This window comes from Leptodactylus fuscus, chromosome 6 (genome assembly GCF_031893055.1).
Source record: "Leptodactylus fuscus isolate aLepFus1 chromosome 6, aLepFus1.hap2, whole genome shotgun sequence".
Taxonomy (NCBI): Eukaryota; Metazoa; Chordata; class Amphibia; order Anura; family Leptodactylidae; genus Leptodactylus; species Leptodactylus fuscus.
This window is the reverse complement of record NC_134270.1, coordinates 87,139,961-87,163,600: the sequence shown is the minus strand read 5'-3', so window position 1 is coordinate 87,163,600 and position 23,640 is coordinate 87,139,961. Positions and strand designations below refer to the sequence as shown.

At 41.0% G+C, this 23,640-nt stretch overlaps 1 protein-coding gene across 2 annotated transcripts in view; it reads right to left on the bottom strand.

The window, feature by feature from the left end:
* The window catches only part of CA11 (carbonic anhydrase 11), a 535,579-nt gene that overhangs the window by 92,281 nt on the left and 419,658 nt on the right, over positions 1-23,640 (bottom strand). The window contains exons 4-5 of one of the 2 annotated variants that reach the window (XM_075276799.1): positions 23,234-23,419; positions 21,999-22,094 (exon numbers count right to left, since the gene is read on the bottom strand). In XM_075276799.1, the coding sequence (XP_075132900.1) occupies positions 21,999-22,094; positions 23,234-23,419 (282 nt within the window). The remainder of the gene's footprint in view (positions 1-21,998; positions 22,095-23,233; positions 23,420-23,640) is intronic. The other variant, XM_075276801.1, reaches the window with a different exon arrangement.

Here is a 23,640-nt window from a genome sequence, read left to right as displayed (position 1 = left end):
TCTACTCACTCCAAGGGCCAAAAGCACTGCTTTTTAAAAGCTTTGCTCACTCCAAGGACCAAAAACACTGCCGGTGCAAGATTTTACTCACTCCAAGGGCCAAAAACAATGCTTTTTAAAGGCTCTACTCATGCCAAGGGCCAAAAGCACTACTTTTTAAAGGATCTACTCACTCAAAGGGCCAAAGGCACTGCTTTTTAAAGGCTCTACTCGTTCCAAGGGCAAAAAACACTGCCGGTGCAAGATTCTACTCACTCCAAGGGCCAAAAAGAATGCTTTTTAAAGGCTCTACTCACTCCAAGGGTCAAAAGCACTGCCGGTGCAAGGCTCTACTCACTCCAAGCGCCAAAAACAAAATCTCTGCTGTTTACAGGCTCAACTCACTCAAAGGACCAACAAATCTCTGCTGGTTAAGGGTGGAGAATTTTGGATTTCCCATTGCCTATTCAATCTGTGGTTGTCATGGGCAACGTGATTTAAAGGGGTGCTTGTTAATGTTTCTTTAACTTTAAATTTGGGCTTCTGTCCATCCAATTGGGGAGGAAAGAAGGTTTCCAGGTATTTTCCCACTTTGATAGAGGTTTTTTTGAGTGTGGAAAGTGTGCAGTTGATAGGCTGTGATGGTGGGGTAAAACTGTGACTTGGGCTTGTTAGATGCCCAATTTTCCACAAAGACTATAATGGGGTTCGATATTCGATCAAATGGTCGAATATTGAGCAGCTCTTTGAAATGAATAATGAATATCGAATATTTTACTGTTCGCTCATCTCTATTCATTACTTTATATACTTAATGTTGTTCTTGTTTATGCTGTTTGATCTCTCCATGTTTATTGCTTTGCAATTGATTTGCTTGGCTTGTTGCCCCATACCCAGGATTGGATTGTATCAGGTTACTGCATACATTGTTTTTCCCTTCAATTCATGTACCTTATACTCCCCTCTTCACCATCTTTTTCCCTTTTCCCTTTATCACCCCCCAAGTGTCGACTTGTGCACTGTAAATCAGTGCATCCTTTTACCCTATCTACCTAAGTTATTTTATTGTGTCCACAGAACTACTTATTGTGTGATTTGTGGCTCCATTGTTTTTTATAATGTTTATGTCTTGTGTCTCAACATCCAAACCAAACACTCCCAGGTAATCCAAGCTCTCAAAAAGATTGGCATAAGAATTGCACTTCTTAGAAGCTAAAAGTCCTAATATGCCTAGGTCTCCTTATTCAACTTGGTTTCATTCCTGACATAGCAATAATAAGAATAATGTCAGTATAGCTATCAAATAAGACTTTTCTCTCGCCTCTTGCTTAACTGATGACCTAGACAGATTCCTATTCCTTAAAGTCCAAGTCACGATTGTCAATATTTATTCCCCCAATGTAGGTCAAATGCCATGGCAGCTGAATGTCCTAAATACGTTCTCCACATTTGCAGAAGACCTTATATTATTTGGTGGCGATTTCAATGTTTCTCTGCAACCTCTGCTGGACTCTTCCACTGGCACATCCTCCTAAATCTTTGCCTCTCTTAGCAGGTTCTATAAACGTCTTTCCTCTGTACATCTCATTTATTTATGAAGGTCCTTCGACCCTTTGGACAGAGATTATACAACCCTCAGAAAACCTATCAACTAAGCTATATTTTTATATCTAAATAACACTTCCTCTCCCTCCAAAGGTACAATAACTATTTCTGAGCAGGCCCCTATGACTTTGCACCTAGAGATATCCTTCCCCCCAACAACCCCCCTCCCCCCCGTGAAATACTGTTTTGTTCACATGAAAAAGAACAAAGAAAAGGCCTAAACTATAGTACAGGCCTTAATTCTCTACCTTAAAGAATATCCCTGCTGTCCAGCATATTGAAATATGGGAAGCACATAAATCTGTAATTAGCAGTGTCTTCATCAGTTTAAGTTTCTTTCGTAAAAAAGAAAGTGCCAAGGAAATTGATGCCTTGCTCTCCTGGATTGCTGGGCTTGAGTGCCAACACAAAAGATTGGTGGCTGAGATGTTCTCTCAGGCTTGATACTTTGCAAAGAAAAGCTTAAAGACTGCCTAAACCTAAAGCTGGCCAAAGCATATCTCTCTGCTTCTAACAAGCATTACATGCATGGTAGCAAAAGGTGGCATATTTATAGCTTACTGTTAGGATTGGGTCCTTTAAATAACACTTTGACTGAAAGTCCACGGAAGTTTGTTTATGACAGTAGTACAGGGACAGGCTCCAGCATTGAAGGCAGGTTGTCAGACTAGGCCTCTGTTTGGGGTTACCTGTGCTTCTATCTGGGTGCTGTTAGTTAGGACCTGTAAACCCTGAACTGTCAGCTCTGCACCAGGGCTAGGAGCAGTAGACACTGTTCCAGCCTGTCGAGCTGCAGCAGGTTTGGACTCTGAGATAGCCTGTTTAGACTGTCAAACTTACTTGGTAACTCCTAGTTGTTGCAGGACCATGTTTGTTGCTGACCTGGGGTGAGTTAACCCTTGGCTGCCATGTTTGTTTCAGCTGTACTGGTGTATCTGGCCAGTGAGGTTAACTGGCAGGGATTTGTTGCACCCTGTTCACATTGAGTATTGCACCGTGCACCCTGTTCACATTAAGTACCGCACCACTTGTCTGCCAGTGCAGTTTAACTGGTAGTACTCTGTTCAGACATACAGCCGCCCCCATTCTGGACCTGTGGACCTCGCGGCAGTGTCTTGCAGACTAGAGGTTCTGTCGTTTAAAAAATATTATATATATATATATATATATATATATATATACAGAACTGTAACACTTATTTAGCAAAAAATAGATGTTCACAGAACTTAATATGTGAAATCTGGTCTATACCTCTGATATAGTTTAGGAATCTTGCACATTTTACCAAGATCTAAGACCTACTGACATTTCTGTTAAACTGTATGATGGTCATATCTTCACTCAGAAATTTCTCCAATCAATTACTTTACCAACTCTCTGAATTCACCAGCAAGATACACTCACCGCACCTTTCACTATGACTGAACTACAGTCCCCCCTTTCTGACACCCCCTCAGGAAAGTCCTCTGGCCCAGATGGCCTACCAACTTTGTACTATAAACAATTACTATTATTATATACAATTACTTGTGCTTCTGTGTCCGGATGTGCTCAAATAGAAGTTTATACCCACATATGGCATTGTTAAGTACGTTATCCTAGGTACAACTGTATCATTCATGTGGGCGTGCAGATGTGAAGGAGCGCTATGTGCTTTTGGAGCAGATATTTAGATTGTTGGTTTTTGGGCGCCATGTCACTTTGGCAGAGAATCTAAAATTGTCCTTACAAAATAGGGTCACTTCTTGGGGGATTTCAACGGCACCTGAAAACTATTCCAGCAAAAGCTGCCATTCAAAAGCAAAATAGCTCTCATGTACCCATATAGGAGTTTGCGTCCACAAATGAGGCCTTTCTGTGTTCATGAGAAACTGTGTATCAAAGTTTGGTGTTTTTATCTTTTTTAACCCCTCCTTTTTTCAATTTTTGTTTTTCAATTTTGACTCCCCCCTTTTCAATACCCATAACTTTTTTTTTTTTTTTTTTCTGCTCTCAGAGCCATATGAGGTCTTAATGTTTGTGGGACAAATTTTTCTTTATGATGCTACTATTAATTATTCTGTACAATGTACTAGGAAGTTGGGAAAAAAATTCTGAATGGGGTGGATTTGAAGAAAAAGTGCATTTGTGCTACTTTCTTATGTGCTTCGTTTATATGGCGTTCACCATATATCAGCCAAAATGACGTCACCTGTATTCTATGCTTCACTGTGATTCCAAGGATACCAAATTTATATGGTTTTATTTACATTTTAAGCCCTTAACAAAAATCCAACACTGCCAAAAAAAATTTTTTGCCATATTCTGACACCCATAACTTTTTTATACTTCCATGTATGGGGATGCATAGACTTATTTGGTTGTGTGTGTCTGACAGCCTAATTACCGTATTTTTCGGACTATAAGACGCACCTAGGTTTTAGAGGAGGAAAATAGGGAAAAAAAATTTTGAAGCAAAAACTGGTGAAATATTTAATATATGGGAGTTGTAGTTTTGCAACAGCTGCAAGGCCACATTGACAGGTGACCCTGCAGCTGTACGGGGATGCATAGAGTGTTTTTTTTTGCGGGGCCAGATGTACTTTTTAGTTATACCATTTTGGGGAATGTCTATTTCTTAGATCACCTTGTATTGAAAAAAAAAACAGGAGGTGATTTAGAACTTTTATTTATTTCATATTTTTATTATATATTTTTAAAGCTTTTTTTTTTATTTTTTTTTAACTATTTTATTCCCCCCGGGGGCTTGAACCTGCGGTCACTTGATTGCAAGTCCCATACAGTTGTATTGCCGTCTATGGGACGTTCTGTATATTAGTATTACGGCTGGTCAGAGAGACCAGCCGCAATACTAATATAGCAGTGACAGGCCTGGGAGCCTCATTAGGCTCCTGGCTGTCACCCGAACAGGTCGGCTCCTGCGATATCGCCGCGCAGGAGCCGGCCTGCAACTTCACAGGTACGGGGCCGGTGGGGAAGGGGCCACCGATACTGACCCGGCATCCGCTGTACTAGAGAGGCGGATGCCGGTGAGGGATAGACGCCGGGGCCTGAGACATCGCTGCCCTGCCCTGCATGAAGCCAGCGGCGGGGGGACGGAGGAGCAGAATAGCATCGCCGCTGCTGGCTTCATGCAGGGCAGAGGAGCGCAGCGATGTCTCAGGCCCCGGCGTCTATCACTTGCCGGCTTCCGCCTCTCTATTACAGCGGATGCCAGGCGCCACATTCAGACTATAAGACGCACCCTACTTTTCCCTCCAAATTTTGGGGAAAAAAAGTGCGTCTTATAGTCCGAAAAATACGGTATATCTTTTTGTCAGCCTTTGCATATTGGTGTACCTGCTTTGCTCATGAGATTACTAATTACTAGAGATGAGCGAGTAGTATTCGATCGAGTAGGTAGTCGATTGAATACTACTGTATTCGAAATACTCGTACTCGATCGAGTACCACTCGCTATTCGAATGGAAAAGTTTGATGCAGAACCAGCATTGATTGGCCGAATGCTATACAGTCGGCCAATCAACGCTGGTTCTTCTCCTACCTTTAGAAGTCTTCTCCGTGCAGCTTCCCCGTGGCATCTTTTGGCTCTGAATTCACTCTGCCAGGCATCGGGCCTGGGCAGAGCCGACTGCGCATGCTCGCTTGTAGTGCGGACATGCGCAGTCGGCTCTGCTCAGGCCCGATGCCTGGCAGAGTGAATTCAGAGCCGGAAGATGCCGCGGGGACGCTGCACGGAGAAAACTTCTCGGAGGATCCAGCCCGACCCTCACTCGTGGACTTGGTAAGTATAATTTGATTGAAGGTTGCCTACCCCTGAAACAAGCATTTTCCCCCCATAGACTATAATAGGGTTCGATATTCGATTTGAGTAGTCGAGTATTGAGGGGATACTCAAAACGAATATCGAATCTCGAACATTTTACTGTTCGCTCAACTCTACTAATTACCATTGTGTATTGATATTATATGCTCACCCGTGAGATTCTGTTGTACTATTAGTGTCTTGTTGTTCTTGGCTTTTTTTTTTACATCTTAGCCCTGCTGTATCACTCTCTATTTTGATTTTAATTTGGATCTTTAATAAATTGATATTTTTATACTGTATATAATGTGACTGATTATGTGACTGAGATTTTTTCTGGCTGATACTTTTTACATTTTTGTATCTCCATATGCTTGGGACAGTTGTTATACATAAGAGCCACTTAGATAGTAGTATGGGGATGCATAGGGCATCTTTTTTTACGGGGCGAGGTGTACTTTTTAGTTATACCATTTTTGGGAATTGTATTACTTTGATCACTTTTTATTAAAATTTTTATCAGAGGCAGTGAAAAAAACGTCTGTTTGGCACTTTTTACTTATTTTCCCACTACGGCATTTACTGTAAGGGAAAAATATTTTTATAGGTTTGGCGGATACAGGGATACCTAATGTGTATGTGTTTCACAGTATATAAGTACCTTTATATGTGTTCTAAGAAAAGGGGGGTGATTTGAATTTTTAATACTTTTTATTTCTTTATATTTTTTAACATATATATATATATATATATATATATATATATATATATATATATATATATATACTAGACCTCCTAGGGGTCTTGAATCCCAGAGGGTCTTATCACTAATGCTACTTTAGAGTAGCCTGCAAAATAAAATCATTACAGACAGGTCTGGGAGGCTTCACAAGGCTCCTGGCTGACATGACAATCGGAGGCCTGCCTCAGAACTTGCTCCAGGTGCCGGTGATCACCTGCAAAATGATAAATATCATGAAGTGGATAAAAAATTATACGTTTTCAAAATTCTAATTAAAAAAAATCTGAAAAGTGTGAAGTGTAAAAGTATTCATCACCCCTATATCAATACTTTGTAGAACTGCCATTCTTTGCAATTACAGCTGAAAGTCTTTTGGGGTATGTCTCTACCAGCTTTTTACATCTAGACAGATTTTTGCACATTCATGTCGGCAAAATAGGTCAAGCTCAGCCAGATTGGATGGAAAGCGTCTGTGAACAACAATTATGTCTTGCTACAGATGCTCAATAGGATTTAGGTCTGGACTGGGTCATTCCAACATATGAATACTCTTTGATCTAAACCATTCCCCTGTATCTCTGACTGTATGTTTTGGGTCATTGTCCTGCTGGAAGGTAAATCTCCTTCCCATTCTCAAGTCTTTTGCAGCCTCAAACAGGTTTTCTTCCAGGATAGCCCTGTATTTAGCTCCATCCATCTTCCCATCAACTCTGACCAGCTAACCTGTCCATGCTAAAGAAAAGCATCCCCACCGTATGATGCTGCCACCACCATGCTTCACAGTGGGGATGGTGAGTTCAGGGTGATGAGCAGTGTTACCTTTTTGCCACACATAGTGCTTTGCATTTAGGCCAAAAAGTTCAACTTTGGTCTCATCTAAGCAGAGCACCTTCTTCCACATGTTTGCTGTGTCCGTTACATGGCTTGTGGCAAACTGCAAATAGCACTTCTTATGTCTTTCTTCCAACAATGGTTTTCTTCTTGCCACTCTTCCATAAAGGCCAGATTTGTGGAGTGCACAAGTTATAGTTGCTCTGTGGTCAGGTTCTCCCTCCTCAGCTGTGAATTTATGCAGCTCCTCTAGAGTGACTATGGGCATCTTGGCTGCTTCTCTGACCAGTGCTCTCCGTTCTCGATTTGTTAGTTTAGTTGGACAACCATGTCTGTAGTTTTGCAGAATACTTTTTCCATTTTTGGATGATTGATTGAACAGTGCTCCTGGGGATGCTTAAAGCTTGGGACATGTTTTTATAATTAACCCTGCTTTAAAAATCTCCCCTTTACCTCTTACCTGTCTAGTGAGTTTCTTGCTCTTCATGATGCTGTTTGTTCACTAGTTTTTTCTAACAAATCACCAAGGCCTTTACTGAACAGGCGTATTTATACTGAGACTAAATTACACACAGCTGGACTATTGACTCATTAAGTGACTTCTAAAGGCAATTGATTGCACTGAATTTTATTTAGGAGTATCAGAGTACGGTTGCTGAATACTTTTGGACATCACATTTTTCAGATTTTTAATTGATTAAAATTTTGAAAGCCATGTATCATTTTCGTTCCACTTGAGAATTATGTGCTACTTTGTATTGGTCTATCATTTAACCCTTTTCTGGCCGAGGACGTCAGCTCTACATCCTCCCAGAGTGGCACTTCAATAGCGGAGGACATAGCTAAAACGTCCTCCCTACTAATGCTGATAACTCTGGACAATTCACTGTTGAAAACGCTATTTGGCATAGAGATCCAACTGCAGATCTCATTTCCCGACAACATTTCAACAGTGAATCGCTCCAAAACCATAAATTCTATCATGAAGACCTTGGTATCATTTTAAATGAATTTTAAAGCATCAAGATATCTTAATGCTGTCCAGAGATATAGGGCTCTAAAGTGTCTAAACCCCCTCCCCCTCTCCTGTCTCAGGAAGTATCAGTAAACTGTAACAGAAGGGGAGGGGGGGGGGGGAGCAGCCCTGCAGCGTGCACAGAGATGGAGAATGATTCTTCATTCTGTGCGTAACCTGAATGTGACACCAGGAGGGGGGTTATTATTTAATGTTGCAATTTAGGTTTGATTTGTCCATCTCGAAACTGTGAAAATTGCTCTGGCTACTGGAGGTGCAAAATTTCCAGAAACCCTTGGCAGTGAAAGGGTTAAAATCTCAATAAAATACATTAAAGTTTGTGGTTGTAAGATGACACAATGTGAAAAAGTTCAAGGGGTAGGAATACTTTTGCAAGCCACTGTACTTAAGTGTTCGCACACCACCTGTTTATCTGAGATTTAAGCCCCTGTTACTTAAGTGTTCGCATACCACCTGTTTATCTGAGATTTTTCCACTGTTAGGGTAGGCCCCTAGAATCAATTTCACTGGTTGGTGCTAAACAACCCAATCTAATGTTGCTGAAACAAATATATAAGAATTATCAATGTATTTCTCAGTTTCAATTGCAATGTAAAACAAATTTAAAGCAAAGGCAAAGCAAAGGATCCTGGTGGTTAACACTTTTGATGTTGTAAAATAAACAAAACTGTATCATCTAAGGGGTTTATAGGTCATTTTTGGTCCTGATTGGCCCATCCACGCATGTTCAGGGGGTGCTGATGGCCCATTGTGAAAACCCAGGGTCAGTAATCAGACATAGTTTAACATAATTGGCTAACCCAGTCTATTGAACAGGCCTATGAATCGAGATAGGCTAACATCCTTGTATATACTGGTATACATGTGTACTACAGCGTATTCCACTGAACCAATGAGTTCAAATCCCCTGCTGAGACAAAAAAGAGGTAAAAGAAGTTTAAAAAATACAAAAAAAAATTATATTACTTGATAATGTAAAAAAAAAGAATAATAAACAAAACAATATATATGTAGTATCACCAAATACAAAACAACCCTTACAATAAAACTAAAATATTGTTTAACTCATACTGTGGATGTTGTAAAAAAATAAAAAGGCAAAGGAAAAAAAAAATTATGCCATCTTGCTTCAAAAAATAGCTCGGGTACATTGGATAACACTCTTGACCAAGAACCATGGCTTTTGAGCACATTAAAAAATTTCTCTGCTTTTGAAGAAGGCTTATTACTCCCAGGGAGTGACTTTTATGTTGCCTTGCAACCTCTGCTTGACTCATCCACTGGTCTGTCCTCCCTAAGCTTTGTACATTGAGTACACTTTCCAAAGGTCTTACTTTCCTAAATTTAATCTAAGGATCTTGAGATCTTTTCACTTGTTATTTAAAGATTACAATTTCTACTCCAATCCTCATAGCTCATACCGATGCTTGGACTATATTTTTATCTCACAGCATCATCTGCATCTTTCCTCGTCTCCTGATGTAGGAAATATCACCATATCAAATTATGCACCAATCTTGCTACAGTTTATGATTAATTCACTCTCCCCCTTTCCCCATAGCTACGACTCAAGACTGAATTAAACTCTTTTTTTGCTCTTCTGAGATTAACCACTTCCGGACCGCCCATAGACTATAAACGTCCAGGAAGTGGTTGCCTAGTCCTGACAGGACATACCGGTACGTCCAATCAGAACACAGCAGCTGCACAGAGATCGTGCAGCTGCTGAAACTGGGAGACGGCTGTAACTTCAGCCGGAGCTCCCAGAGAGATGGCAGGGAAGGTTTATTCCCTTCCCTGCCTTCTCAATCGCTGTGTATACAGCACTCAATGAGTACTGTATACACAGCTATGGGCGCCGCCATGATGCGGCCGCCCTCTGACCCGGCGGTCACGTGGTCCGCCAGGCTCAGTGTCTTACAACAGCTGCTGGGTCCTACAGAAAGTGAAAAGTGAAGGAGACCATTGGAGTCCTGAAGAATGACAAAGGAGAAACAGTTAACATGGTGGAACAGCAGGTGGAGCTACTAAATTCATATTTTGTATCCGTCTTCTCCCAAGAAACTAATGGAAATATCGACATTAATGGTGATGGAGATGAGGGGAAGGAGGACTCCAAGCTGACTATAAGCGAAGGTCTGGTAAGAGAGCACTTAGCCAAGTTACAGGAAACCAAGTCCCCAGGACCAGATGATTTACACCCTAGAGTCCTGAAAGAGATAGCAGAGGAAATAACAGAACCCCTTGCTATAATCTTCGGTAAGTCATGGGAAACAGGAGTGGTCCCTATAGATTGGAAAAGGGCAAATGTTGTCCCCATCTACAAAAAGGGGAAAAGGGACGATCCAGGAAATTACAGGCCGGTAAGTCTGACCTCGATAGCAGGAAAAATCTTTGAGCAAATTGTCAAGGAACATTTACTTCGGTACCTGGATGGGAAGGCATTAATTAACCAGAGCCAGCACGGCTTTAGGACCAATAAATCTTGTCAGACTAACCTGATTTCCTTCTACAACAAAATCACTGAATGGTTGGACCAAGGGAATGCCGTGGACATAGTATATCTTGACTTCAGTAAGGCATTTGATAAAGTATCACATAACCTTCTTATTGAAAAAATGATTAAGTATGGCTTTGACAAAAAATCAGTTAGGTGGATTCACAACTGGCTTAATGATCGGGCACAACGAGTAATACTAAATGGCTACACATCCAACTGGAAGAAAGTCAAAAGCGGGGTGCCGCAGGGCTCTGTTCTGGGCCCAGTACTTTTTAATATCTTTATAAATGATCTGGACGATGGAATTATTGGGGAACTCATAAAATTTGCAGATGATACGAAGATAGGAGGAATAGCCAACACTAGAGAGGAGAGAGAGTGTATTCACAAGGACTTAGACACAGTGGAACAATGGGCTGAGGCGAACAAAAAAGTTCTACATCTGGGTAACAGAAATGTAAAAAACATATATAGTATGGGAGGAATAGAACTAAGTGATAGCATAGGGGAAAAGGACTTGGGCATAATAGTAGATCACAAATTCAACATGAGCCAACAGTGCGGTGCTGCTGCAAAAAAGGCTAATAAAATTCTGGGATGTATTAAGACAAGCATTGAATCTAGATCAAGAGAGGTCATTATTCCGCTGTACTCTTCCCTGGTCAGACCACACCTGGAATACTGTGTACTGTTCTGGGCACCTCAATTCAAGAAAGACATCGATATATTGGAGCAAGTCCAGAGAAGAGCAACCAAAATGGTGGAAGGTCTGCAAACCATGTCCTATGAGGAGTGGCTAAAAGAACTGGGATTGTTTAGTTTGCAGAAGAGAAGGCTGAGGGGAGATTTAATAGCAGTCTACAAATATCTGAAAGGTAGTCACAGTGCAGAGGGATCTACCCTATTCTCATTAGCACAAGGAAGTACAAGAAGCAATGGGATGAAACTAAAGGGAAAGAGATACAGATTAGACATTAGGAAAAACTTTCTGACAGTGAGGGTAGTGAGAGAGTGGAATAGGCTGCCACGGGAGGTGGTGGGCGCTCCATCAATGGAAATCTTCAAGCAGAATCTGGATAAACATATGCTGGGATGATTTAGGAAAACCTGCACTCGCAGGGGGTTGGACCCGATGGCCCTTGAGGTCCCTTCCAACTCTACCATAAGAATGATAAGAACCCAGATCAGCTCTGTAAGTATAAAGAACAGTGTGCAGGAGGCTGGATTCCTCCTGCAACTGAGGCTAAATGTAGCAGCCTCAGTTGCAGGGGAAATCAGCCTCTTTAACAAAAAAAAAAAAAAGTGATCAGATGTCCCCAAAGGTCTTTTATGACCTCATGGGGACACAATCTGAAAAAAATAAATAAAATAAAATAATAAAAAAAGTTTAAAAAAATGAAAATAAAATAATTTTAAAAAATAAATAAAATAAATAAGCTGATAAAATTCTGTTATTAAAGGTTATAGCCCCACCCCCGACAACACCATACAAAATAAAAATTACTGTAACGGAGAGGAAAGACTATTTTATAAAGTTTATCAGTAGCACATTGTGTTGTTAAATAAATTTTTTAAAAAAAGTGAAAACCAGACACAATTTCCCTCCTATTATGTTTATATTTTCCCGGATATAAAAAAAAATTCGAAAATAAAAACATCCTAAAAATAAAGCCCTATGTGTCCCTGAAAAAAGACATAAAAATGTGTTGAATAAGACACACGAGAAAAATGTTACAGCCCTCAAAACCGCACATACAAAAAAAAAAAAAAAAAAATGTGTCTGGTCCTGGACCACAAATTGGCCTGGTACTGAAGTGGATAAGTGGAAAGTAGAACAAATTCTATCCCATTACTTTACATAAAACAACATCTCCGATATTTAACCTGGCATTGTTTGGGTAGCTCATAAATGAGTAAGTAGAGGCAACTTCATTAACTTGGGCTCATACTGTAGAAGAGAACAAGCTAGGGAAGTCGATAATATTTTATTCTAGATTACCAGTTTGGAACATCAACATAAGAAGTCAGCGGCTCACACAGTTCTTTCCGATCTCATGAGACTCATAGAACAAATTATGGGCCCCTTCACATGGCGTTTATTCTGTATACACTCCGTGTATTCTGTACATTTTACACGTGTAAAAATACACGTGTAAAATGTAGTTAGCCATTGAGTTCAATAGCATGTTCATATAACGTGCGCAAAAAGACACGCGTTATACAAACATGCCATTGAACTCAATGGCTAACTACATTTTACACGTGTAAAATGTACAGAATACACGGAGCGTAAACTCGTGTGAAGGGGCCCTAAGGATGCTCTGAACTTTTGAGGTATCTATCCTCTACCCACAAGCCCTATATTCATGGTAATAAAGGAGGCAAACTGATAGCTTTTCTAGAAGCACACAGAATTTTATCTCTAAAATCTCTTCTCAGTCTGAGAAGAGTCTTAAAATTACTGCAGACATAGTCTTGGAATTGTACTCCTTCTACCAAGACTTATATGAATTGAGACCTGGCGAGTCTCCCTCTGAGTTGTGTGACCGTTCCACCCTCAGGCATTCCTCACTTCGCATAATTTTCCGACCCTTCAGACCCACCAACAATACTCGCTGCACCATTCATCATTGCAGAACTACAAACAGCCCTATTGGATACAACTCTAGGCAAATCTCATGGTCCAGATGGCCTCCCTGCTTACTACTCCAAACACTTCTGGGACATTCTCCTAACTCAACTTTTGAAGGTATCCCGGAACAATCAGGTGTCATTCCTGACTGGGAAGGAAAACATAAGATGCGCTGTATACATACTTGATCCAGTATGCCCAGTTGTGGAATGTTCCGTTAGTGTTACTCTCAATGGACACTCAAAAAGCCTTAGATCAAGTGGACTGGATGTACATGTTCTTAATTCTTGAGAGATTTGGAATCCTCTCAGCATTTATTCGCAAAATCATGTGCCTTTACTCAAAAACTCAGTACTAAAATACAAGTTAATAGTGCTTTATCAGAAGCATTCAACATACGAAACGGCACTAAACAAGTTTATCTTAACCATCGAGATGTTGGGACAGAATTTGAGACAGAACCTGTTGATTGAAGGTGTGAAAGTTGGCTTTCCTGTTCATACAACCACCAACACAATCGCTCTCCCACGCATTGGGAATATAATATGTGATTTTCTTCTTTTCTCTAACTTCAAAATCAACACCTCAAAGTCAGAGGACCTTTGTGTCTTGTGTCACCAGCACTATGGACCTTCATAGACACAATTTCGCTTTTCCAAACAGATTTTTATAAGGTATTAGCTTGTCTACTTTTCCTGGTATGATTGCAAAGATGCCAAGCTAGTACTAATTCTTGCAAATCCCATCCATATATTGCAGAAAAATACTTGCAGCAGAAATGCTATGATTTCCAAAGCCATCACATTTTTGGAAATCGCAGGATGTCAATTATACCTACAGAAATGGTATAGGCATAATTGAAGCAGAAAGTTGACAAAGGAAAACTTGGCGGACTTTTTGTGAACAGCAAAGCGGTAAAAAATGCATTTCTACTGGCTACGTGGCTAAAACACACAAACTCAAAAACGACTCAGCATCATGCCAAACCTTGCCTGAGCTCTTCAGAGCACCTGGTTCCTCTGGTTCAGCCAAAGGCAGCTCACCACACGGCAGCATTACATCACTAGTGACCTCTGACAATGGACCCATGGCAGATGTTGACTGATCTGGACCCTTTCGCTTTTTATTACTAAAATTCTTTAGTGAACTCTCTACTGAACTCTCAAGAGCTGTCACTGATTTTATTAAACAAATTAAGGACTTTGGCTCACGAGTTGCTGAGGTGGAAGACAGGATGAATAAGGTTGACCCCTGTGGCACCCCATAAACTGAATATGCCCAGAGGTATTCTCAAACTACATTATTTAGAGTTTTGTGATCATCTCCTCTCCGCAGACCACAGCTTACAACCCCTACCGCGTATGGACCATTGGTCCAATTTTTTTGATAATTTAGCCCCTGTTAATTTGGTCAGACATAGGGCCTGTGACACTGGAAAATGTGTCAGATATACTACCATTGGGGTTTTCCATTCCATGTGGCCTTCTCTCAATGATAAATATTACCTCATCCAATCTCTGACAGAGGGTCTTCAAGAGTTTTGCAACATGAGGAACTACAGGTGGAGGAACTTTAGCCTGTCGACCCTCTGCCCTGTGACCATCTTGCTCCTGGATGCCAAGCACATGATACTATCGTATCCTGCTCCACTAGTGTCTGCAGCCACCATAACAATGAGCACCCGATTTGGTTGCCTTGCTTTTTTACACATTGCCTGCTATTGACAATGTTGTCTGTCTTGTTCCATATATCTGCTAACTCAAGGTTTGAATTTAGTTTTAATTCTTTTTTTTCACTGTTTAGTTATATGCCAATCGTTGCCTTGCAGCTAAGTGCTTTTTAATTCATATGCAGGTATTACTATTACTTTATTACTAGAGTGACCCATGTTATTTCTGGATTTACATGTTGCTTTTCTTAGCCTTATGAACCTATTGGACTTTCCTAACATTTTTGAAAGTTAGCTGTGGCAGTTCCCAAGTCTCTCCTGTGTCCTAAACTCTACAGGGCTGTCATACTCCACCTAATCCCGGATTATGCACCCTGTTTCTGAGTTTATCGTTTCTGCTATTTCCTGTTCATTTCTTTCCACCTTTACAGTGCCGTCTTTATATTATTTTTGTTTGGGACTATCCCGAGATCCCCCTGACCTACTTCCTAGCTCCATAACCTGTGCAGCCCCTACTACACTCACATTGTTTAGCTCTTCTTGTTGCCCCCCATGTGTAAAATAATCTCATATAATTTACAGGGATTTAATTGCCACAGAAGTGTTAGTGCCAGTCAAAAAGGCACAACAAGAAAGCTGAACAATAATACAGTCCAGAGTCTGGTAGACCCGCACTCCCTCCCCTCCCCCAATGTCTCTACGGGGGGTCAATATCCAGAACCATAGTCTGCTTTGCGTCGAACCCCATGTGAGCTTCCCAAACAGGAACTGAATGTGGGTAAAGAAAATGCATGAGGAGTGCTTGAAACATGTGCAAGAGTCAGGGGACTATATCTATCTTTAGGGAATGTATGTGGCCAAACCAGGTAAGGGTGAGCTCGCTTTATATTCACAGGTCCGCTGTGAGCATCTCAAGCAATTGGAGATAGTTAAGATGGTATAAGTGGAAAACGTGACATTGATGGTTTCACTTTTGGAGAGATTCACTTTAAAGTTTTTTACAGATGACCAAAACAATTGAACTTGCGTTATATAGATGTGAAGGAGACGCATGGCTGGGAGATGTAGTTTTGAGAATAGCTTGTACAGCAGTGACTGAAAACTCATCCACCACCACCATAACTTCGTAGTCGTGACCCCACATTCAGGCCTCGGAATCTTTATTAATGCCCTTGACTGGAGGAAAAGGGCTGACATAGTGTTCAGCAATTTTGTTGTTGTTGTTGTGTCTACATGCAGAAGACTCCACAACTCTCTCTCTGAAACAAGGCTGGTTAGCAACACTAGCTGTGCCTAAGACAGTATAGGGATGTGGACTCACTCGTGTTGCTGTTCTGAAGGAGAAGCTCTCCCACTGTTGTAGGTGAAACAGGTAGGAACTTGTCTGTTGCTAGGCAGATTTCAGGTATTCTCGTTTGAGCGGTTTTGTTGTTTTTTTTGGCAAGATGTCAGTTAACCTCTGCAGAGCTGTAGAGTCTTGAATGTCGCAGTTGTGATTTTCTAACTTCGGTTAACCCCTTGTGAGCTGGGCTCTTGTGCACAGTATGTGTCTCAGCAACTAATACACAGTCCACTAATGGCTGATATTAGATATTAAAGGTATCTAAATCTATCATAAAGCGAGGAGAACTCTAATATATAACTACACCTTTTTTAAGGGACCAAAAGTAATTGGACAATGATCTCAAAAGCTATTTAATGTGCTGAATGGGCTATTCCCTTGTTAATCCTTCATCAAATAAGCATCTAAAAGGTCTGGAGTTGATTCCAGGTGTGGTATTTACATGTGGAAGCTGTTGCTGTGAATCCACAATATGTGGTGAAAGGAGCTCTCAATGAAAGGGAAACATAATATCTTTAGGCTGAAAAGAAAGAGATCCATCAGAGAGATAGCAGAAATGTTATGAGTGGCCAAATCAAAAGTTTGGTACATTCTCGCTAAAAAAGAGTACATTGGTAAGCTTATGAATTCAAAAAGGCAAGACAACAGTTGTGGATGACTGCAGAATCAGTTCCATAATGAAAAATAACCCCTTTCACAACATCCACAAAAATAAACAATTTTCAGGAAGTAGGTGTATCAGTCTACCATAAAGTGAAGACTCAATGAGAGCAAATACAGAGGAGTCACCACAAGGTGCAAATGATTAATCAGCCTCAAAAATCGAAAAGGCCAGATTAATCTTTGGCAAAAAAAAAAAAAGTTAAATCTAAAGAAGACAATCCAGTTCTGAAACAAAATTCTTTAAACAGTGAAACAAAGATCAACCTGTACCAGAAAGATGGGAAAAAAGTATAGAGAAGGTTTGGAACAGTTTGGAGCTCATGATCTAAATCCCACCATATCCTAGGCCCATTCATTTTGGCCTAATCCGGAGTCGAGTGCGCCGGCATCCAGTCCCAGCTACCCGTATTTTGGACTGGAACCTGAGGCGGCCTCCACGTCAAATTCCAGTCCAAAATACCCCGGAACAATAGAAGACAGCTGCAGAGAAAACCTAGCAAAGCATCACAAATGAGGAAACACATTTGGTGATGTCTATGTCCATTAGGGTTTAGCGATCGGGATCGGAGAAGATCGCATCCCGATCGGCGATCGAGTAAATTTCACGATCGTGATCGGGTTCCGATCCCGCCTAAAAAAGATCAGAAACAGAATTCCGATCCCGATCGCTCAACTGTGAAGGTAACTTACCTGCACAGAACCGCTGCCGCTCACCAGAGCTCCGGACCGTCGTTCTCTGTCCTCTTCTCTCTCATTCAGATGCCGGTAGAGAGCTGCGCGCGCCCCTGCCTCCATAGGCTAGTGTTATTGATGCTGGGAGAAGGCAGAGTTTGTGGCTTAGGAGAGTGTGGGTGGGTACTGGGAGGGGAGATGTGAGTGCTGCACTCAAGTTTCCCTGCCCTGTACCCCCCCACACTCTCCTAAGCCACAGCAAGCCCCACCTACTCCCAGCATCACTAACACTAGCCTAGGGAGGTGGGGGCGCACGCGGTGCTGTGCCGGCATCTGAATGAGAGAGAACCGGACAGAGATCGACGGGCCAGAGTTCCGGTGAGCGGCAGCGGTTCTGTGCAGGTAAGCGGACAGCAGGGGGAGCTATATAGCTGGCGGATTTTTTAATCACTACACAGTGTGGAGACAAAAAATTGAAGATCCTATTCACTACAGCTATGTAGTGAATAGGATCTTTTTAAAATCCGATTTTCAATCATTAAAAAATCCCATTGACTTGCGTTAGGACCGGAATTGGGATCGGGTTCGAATGGAAAATGATTGGAAATCGGGTTTTAAAAACGATCCTGAAATCTCAAGATCGGCTCAACCATACATTTGAGCCCCTGAAATGAGTAGTCTTTGTAGAAAAATGATTGCAATTCCTAATTGTTTCACAGGATATGTTTATTCAACCCTTTCATTAACCTAAAAGTAAACACTTCAATTGCATGTTTCATACTAAATCTAATGTGGTGTCATTCAGAGCCCACATTATGAAAATGATGTCACTGTCCAATTATTTCTAGACCTAACTATATAGTGGTACATAGGGTAAAAAAAAAATCAAATATATTTTAGGATTAAATTTTCATTGAGTGAAATTTAACATATTGTAAAAGTACTCAGCAGAGATATCTTTTTCATGATTTGAGTTTGCTTATTGTGTAATACTCTAAATATATAGTTGGTTTATAATACTATTGTCTACTTCTTCTTTCTGTCCCAGGCAAAATCAAAAAGCCTTAGGGGCTTACGGTGGCTCAGTGGTTAGCACTGCAGCCTTGCAACACTGGAGTCCTGGGTTCAAATCCCCCCAGGAACAACATCCTCAAGGAGTTTGTATGTTCTTCCCATGTTTGTGTGGATTTCCTCCCATGAGGAATAGGAGAAAAAAAAAATCATTGTGATCCCTATATGGGGCTCACAATCTACATAAAAAAAAATTAGAAAACCTTAGGCTGAGCCCTTACATTGAGGAAATGCAGCTTTTTTTCTTGCAGTTTTTTGAGCCAAAGTCAGAAGTGGATTGAGCAGAAGGTAGAAGAACTTATATTTCCCTACCTTACCTTACCTATATATTTCCCACTATTTCCCTTCCTGCAAATTCATCTGTGTGTTGTTGATGTCGATGTTTGCCTATATTCAGCAAATTGCTGCCATCGATTGTTTGACTGCTGCGGAATTTCGGCAGCTCTCAAGCTGTCCTGCTACTGAACTCGTTCCTCGTGCTGTGCCTGTGATTGTTCCGGCATCTCAACAGCTCGCTGGAAAGCCATATAATGAGCATGTTGTTTGGAGCAGAACAGATAATATGCAATTGCATGTACACAATCCTCTGAGGGTTAGCTGAGTGTTTACACAGAGAGATAACAGACCTGGCTTTATCAGAACCTGAGATAAGATGCTGCCAAGAGCAGTTTTATATAATATGTGAACATAAATTCATAACAGTCATGAAGGCATGTCATTTACTGGGATAAAAAAAGCCTATGTGTTAATCGAGGTTACAAACTATCTATGTGCCAAATTTCATTCAAATCCGTTCAGTCGTTTTTGCATGATTGAGGAACAAACATCCAAATATCCAAACACACAAACATCCAAACACAAACATCCAAATACACAAATATACAAACACACAAACACAAATTTTCACATTTATAATAGTAGAATTAGTAAGATATTTATAGCCCACTCCTACGTTTGGCTCAAAAAACTCAGCAAAATCTGCAACAAAAGAAACTGTGTTTCTGTAATGAGGGACTTTTTTTTTAAAACTAAGCCAGGGGAGATGAAAAAATTTGCAAAAAAAACCCAAAACACACTCGCTGTCCTCAACACTCCAATGTCTTCCAGTGCTATCCTGCTGCTCCTGTGTTTTTTTCTGGCAGAAGACCATGTCACATGTGACTGCTGAGGCTAACCAGTGGGCTCAGAAAAGGACATGGAACATCACTACCCATGTCCTTTCCTTAGGTCACTGAGGCAGCTGATTGGCTTCAGCAGTCACATGACGAATGACTGACTGAGACCGATCAGTGACCTAAAAAAATGGAGATGTGAAATCACTGACATCACAGTGTGCAGGGACTTCCAGCAAAACAAGACAGTGAAACAGCAGGACTAGGCAACGCTGAAACACCAGGGACAGGTAAGAATGATTTTTTAAAATATTTTTTCACCTTCCCCACCTAATATGAAAATATTTTTTTATCTTGGACATCCTGTCTATATATTATATTGAAGTCTGTAACATGACATGGTGTGTCAAGAGAAAGCCATTATGATAGACATTGTAAGATGTATTGTAACAGCAGTGAACAGCATGGTGACTCATGTGTTAGCACTTTCGTCTTGCAGTGATGGAGATTGTGATGGGTTCAAATTTGACCAAGGGCAACATTTGCATGGAGTTTGTACATTTCGACCAAGGGAAACATCTGCATAGAGTTTGTACGTTCTCTCCATGTTTGTGTGAGCTTCTTCTCACATGGCAAAAATATCATAATAGGTACAATACAGGGGCGTAACTACCGTGGTAGCAGCAGTAGCAGCTGCCACAGGGCCCGGGCCATTAGGGGGCCCGGTGACAGCCGCTACCGCTGCGGTTTTTTTTCAATAGGCAGTTACGGGCCCTATTCACTTGCCGATCCTGGCTGGGCCGGGATCGGCAAGTGACACCGCGGGCCCCACAGGGGCTATCATTATACTCGGGGGTCTTTGTAGACCCCCGAGTATAATGACCGGCAGATCGGGAGAGGTAATAAACATAAAAAAGTGTTACTTACCTCTCCGCGATCCTGCCAGGCCTCCGTCCTACTGTTGTCTGATGTCACATGAACCCGGCATGCTTCCCGGGTCATGTGACGTCCGACGTCATTAACGAAGGACGCGAGAGGAGGACCGCACAGGAGCCGGGGAACAGGTAAGAAGCAACAGTGGTTTTTTTTTTAATGTTTTTATTCCCGATTTAGTCTCCGATTATTATACTCTGGGGTCTGAAAAGACCCCAGAGTATAATAATTGTTTATGGGTGTCCACAGAGGGACACTATTGGGGTTAACACTGTGTGTGCAGGGGACACTATAGGGGTTAACACTGTGTGTGCAGGGGACACTATAGGGGTTAACACTGTGTGTGCAGGGGACACTATAGGGGTTAACACTGTGTGTGCAGGGGACACTATAGGGGTTAACACTGTGTGTGCAGGGGACACTATAGGGGTTAACACTGTGTGTGCAGGGGACACTATAGGGGTTAACACTGTGTGTGCAGGGGACACTATAGGGGTTAACACTGTGTGTGCAGGGGACACTATTGGGGTTAACACTGTGTGTGCAGGGGACACTATTGGGGTTAATACTGTGTGTGCAGGGGACACTATTGGGGTTAATACTGTGTGTGCAGGGGACACTATTGGGGTTAATACTGTGTGTGCAGGGGACACTATTGGGGTTAATACTGTGTGTGCAGGGGACACTATTGGGGTTAATACTGTGTGTGCAGGGGACATTATTGGGGTTAATACTGTGTTCAGGGGCAAGTAAGTAAGGGACATAATAGAGTGCGGAGGAGGGGGTCAGTCGAGGTCTTCGGCGTCAGTTGGGATGGGGGGGCCCCCATGTCAAAAGTTCACCACGGGGCCCCGCCATTTCTAGTTACGCCACTGGTACAATAGTTTAATGTGAAACAACTGAACCTTGTGGGTGTTGGCAAAAAGCACCTGTATGGCAGCAACTAGCTACCCTACTCCACAACACTCTCTGAGATTAAGTCTCTTGGAGAGAAAACCACATTAAAAACGTTTGCCTTTTTCATTCGTCGTTCACACAATGTTATGAGAACAAAGGTGGACTAGATTGAAACTGATGAATCTTCGTCTTTTTTCAACTTTTTCCAACTATTTATCTATAATAGATATACAGATAGTCTTGCTCTGTGTTGCCTGTTTAACCTATTACATTCAGTAAAAGGTACTCCACACTTTAATAAATGTTTGCAAATGAATAAAAATTGATTTTAATACCTATAACAATAATTCTAATATTAATTTCAGAGATGTACAGAACTTACAATGATCAAACAACTACTTATGCAATAAAAAAAATAATTATCTGGAAGAAAAAACAGGTATTTCTGTAATTAATACTAGAAAAATAAGAAAATCGTGCATTCACTGCATGAAAAAATAAGAACTCACATTCATGAGCAACGAGATTATAGCCAGACCATTGGGGTTGCGGGATGCCTCGCTGACATTACTGTACAAATCCCAGTTATAATGAATAAGCTGTACCTGTTATAAGAAAAGGGTAACTCACAAGGTCAGTAGCTAAAAGGGAAGATAGAAAGTCAAGGGTTATAATTTCAAAGAAAGAAGATGGTTAAGTAGGAAATGGAGAGTGCAGGCATGTACAAGCACAGGCTAGTAACTAGAATGTTGTGTGCAATTTAATGGTTTAGCAGCTGACTAAAATCACATGTTTTAAAGTAATAGATATGATTTATACACTTGAAAGGCTACTTTCATAGAAACTATCACCTGGCTCTACTGGTTTCCTCTCTTACTTTCCAATGCTCCAATCCTCACATGCAGGGTCCGCTGACCTTGTAAGAACCTGTAATCATGCTGCCTGCTCTTAGCCTATATCTTGCACAAGGAGCCTTTGCAACGGTTCTTAACTTGCTTGTTCTTATGTAGTGTACTTCTGTATTCAGTATTTTATGATCTCCAGGTGTTCTGACCTAGGGTTGTTTACTGGACTCTGAACTGGGTTCACCTGCCCTGACCTGTGCCTGGATACCTGACTCTGAATCTTTGCTGTCTGTCCTGACCTGTGCCTGGATACCTGATTCTGGGGTTAAAGGCATTTTTGGCCTTTCAGAGCCTATGAATGAACAGAGCCTTTAAATTTAAGTCTGACAAAAGTGTTAAGCATAATGCTTTTATCGATATTAGGATTTTCGCTACAACTATGTCAAGAGTCCAAGATAGTACAATTTCTTTTTTTAAAGGCAAGTTTGTATATAATGATTTATCAGTAAACAATCTCTGGCTTCAATTGTTCCATATTGATATCAACAATGAGTCCAAATATTGGCTGCAGTGTTCAAATTTCATGCAGCCATAGACAAGTGGAGAACCCCAAGACCATGAGTATTGGTGAAACTTGGGATTTAAAGTCATAGCTCACCTTGTATTTCTTTTAAATAGTAATAGTATGTAAAATGACAAAAGAAAACTTAAAAACATAAAGCACATTATGGAGCATCATTATAAGCTTCATTACATAATTAAATAAAGAGAAATAACCTCATGTCTAATGATATACTAATGACATAATTGTTATTAGCAATGTAATAGCATTGTTCTACATTAAAAAGTATAGGAATGTATGCAAAGGAAGTAGAGATTATTTCTATTATTAAAGTCACCTCTCCAGCAGCAGCTTCTTTGTTCATGCGATGTTCTGATCCAATGCCATTCTCACTGCCAAAATGCAACATAATCTCTTCGAGTCGATGATTATACAATAGGGGGCCACCAGAAATATTAACTTTGTGCTGTTTGTCCAGACGAAAAGAGACATGTCTTCCTGTGTTGTGCATTGTTCCACTGATCTAAAAAACAATATACAGATCCAAAAGATAAGCGGATATTTGACCTTAATAAAGTCTCATACTACATACTAGTACTAGTTGATGGACATATGTCATTTTCTACTATTTAACTATGTAAGTACCCATGTAGAAAATACTGAATATACTATATATCAGGGGTAGGGAACCTTTGGCTCTCCAGCTGCTGTGAAACTACAACTCCCAGCATGCTCCATTCACTT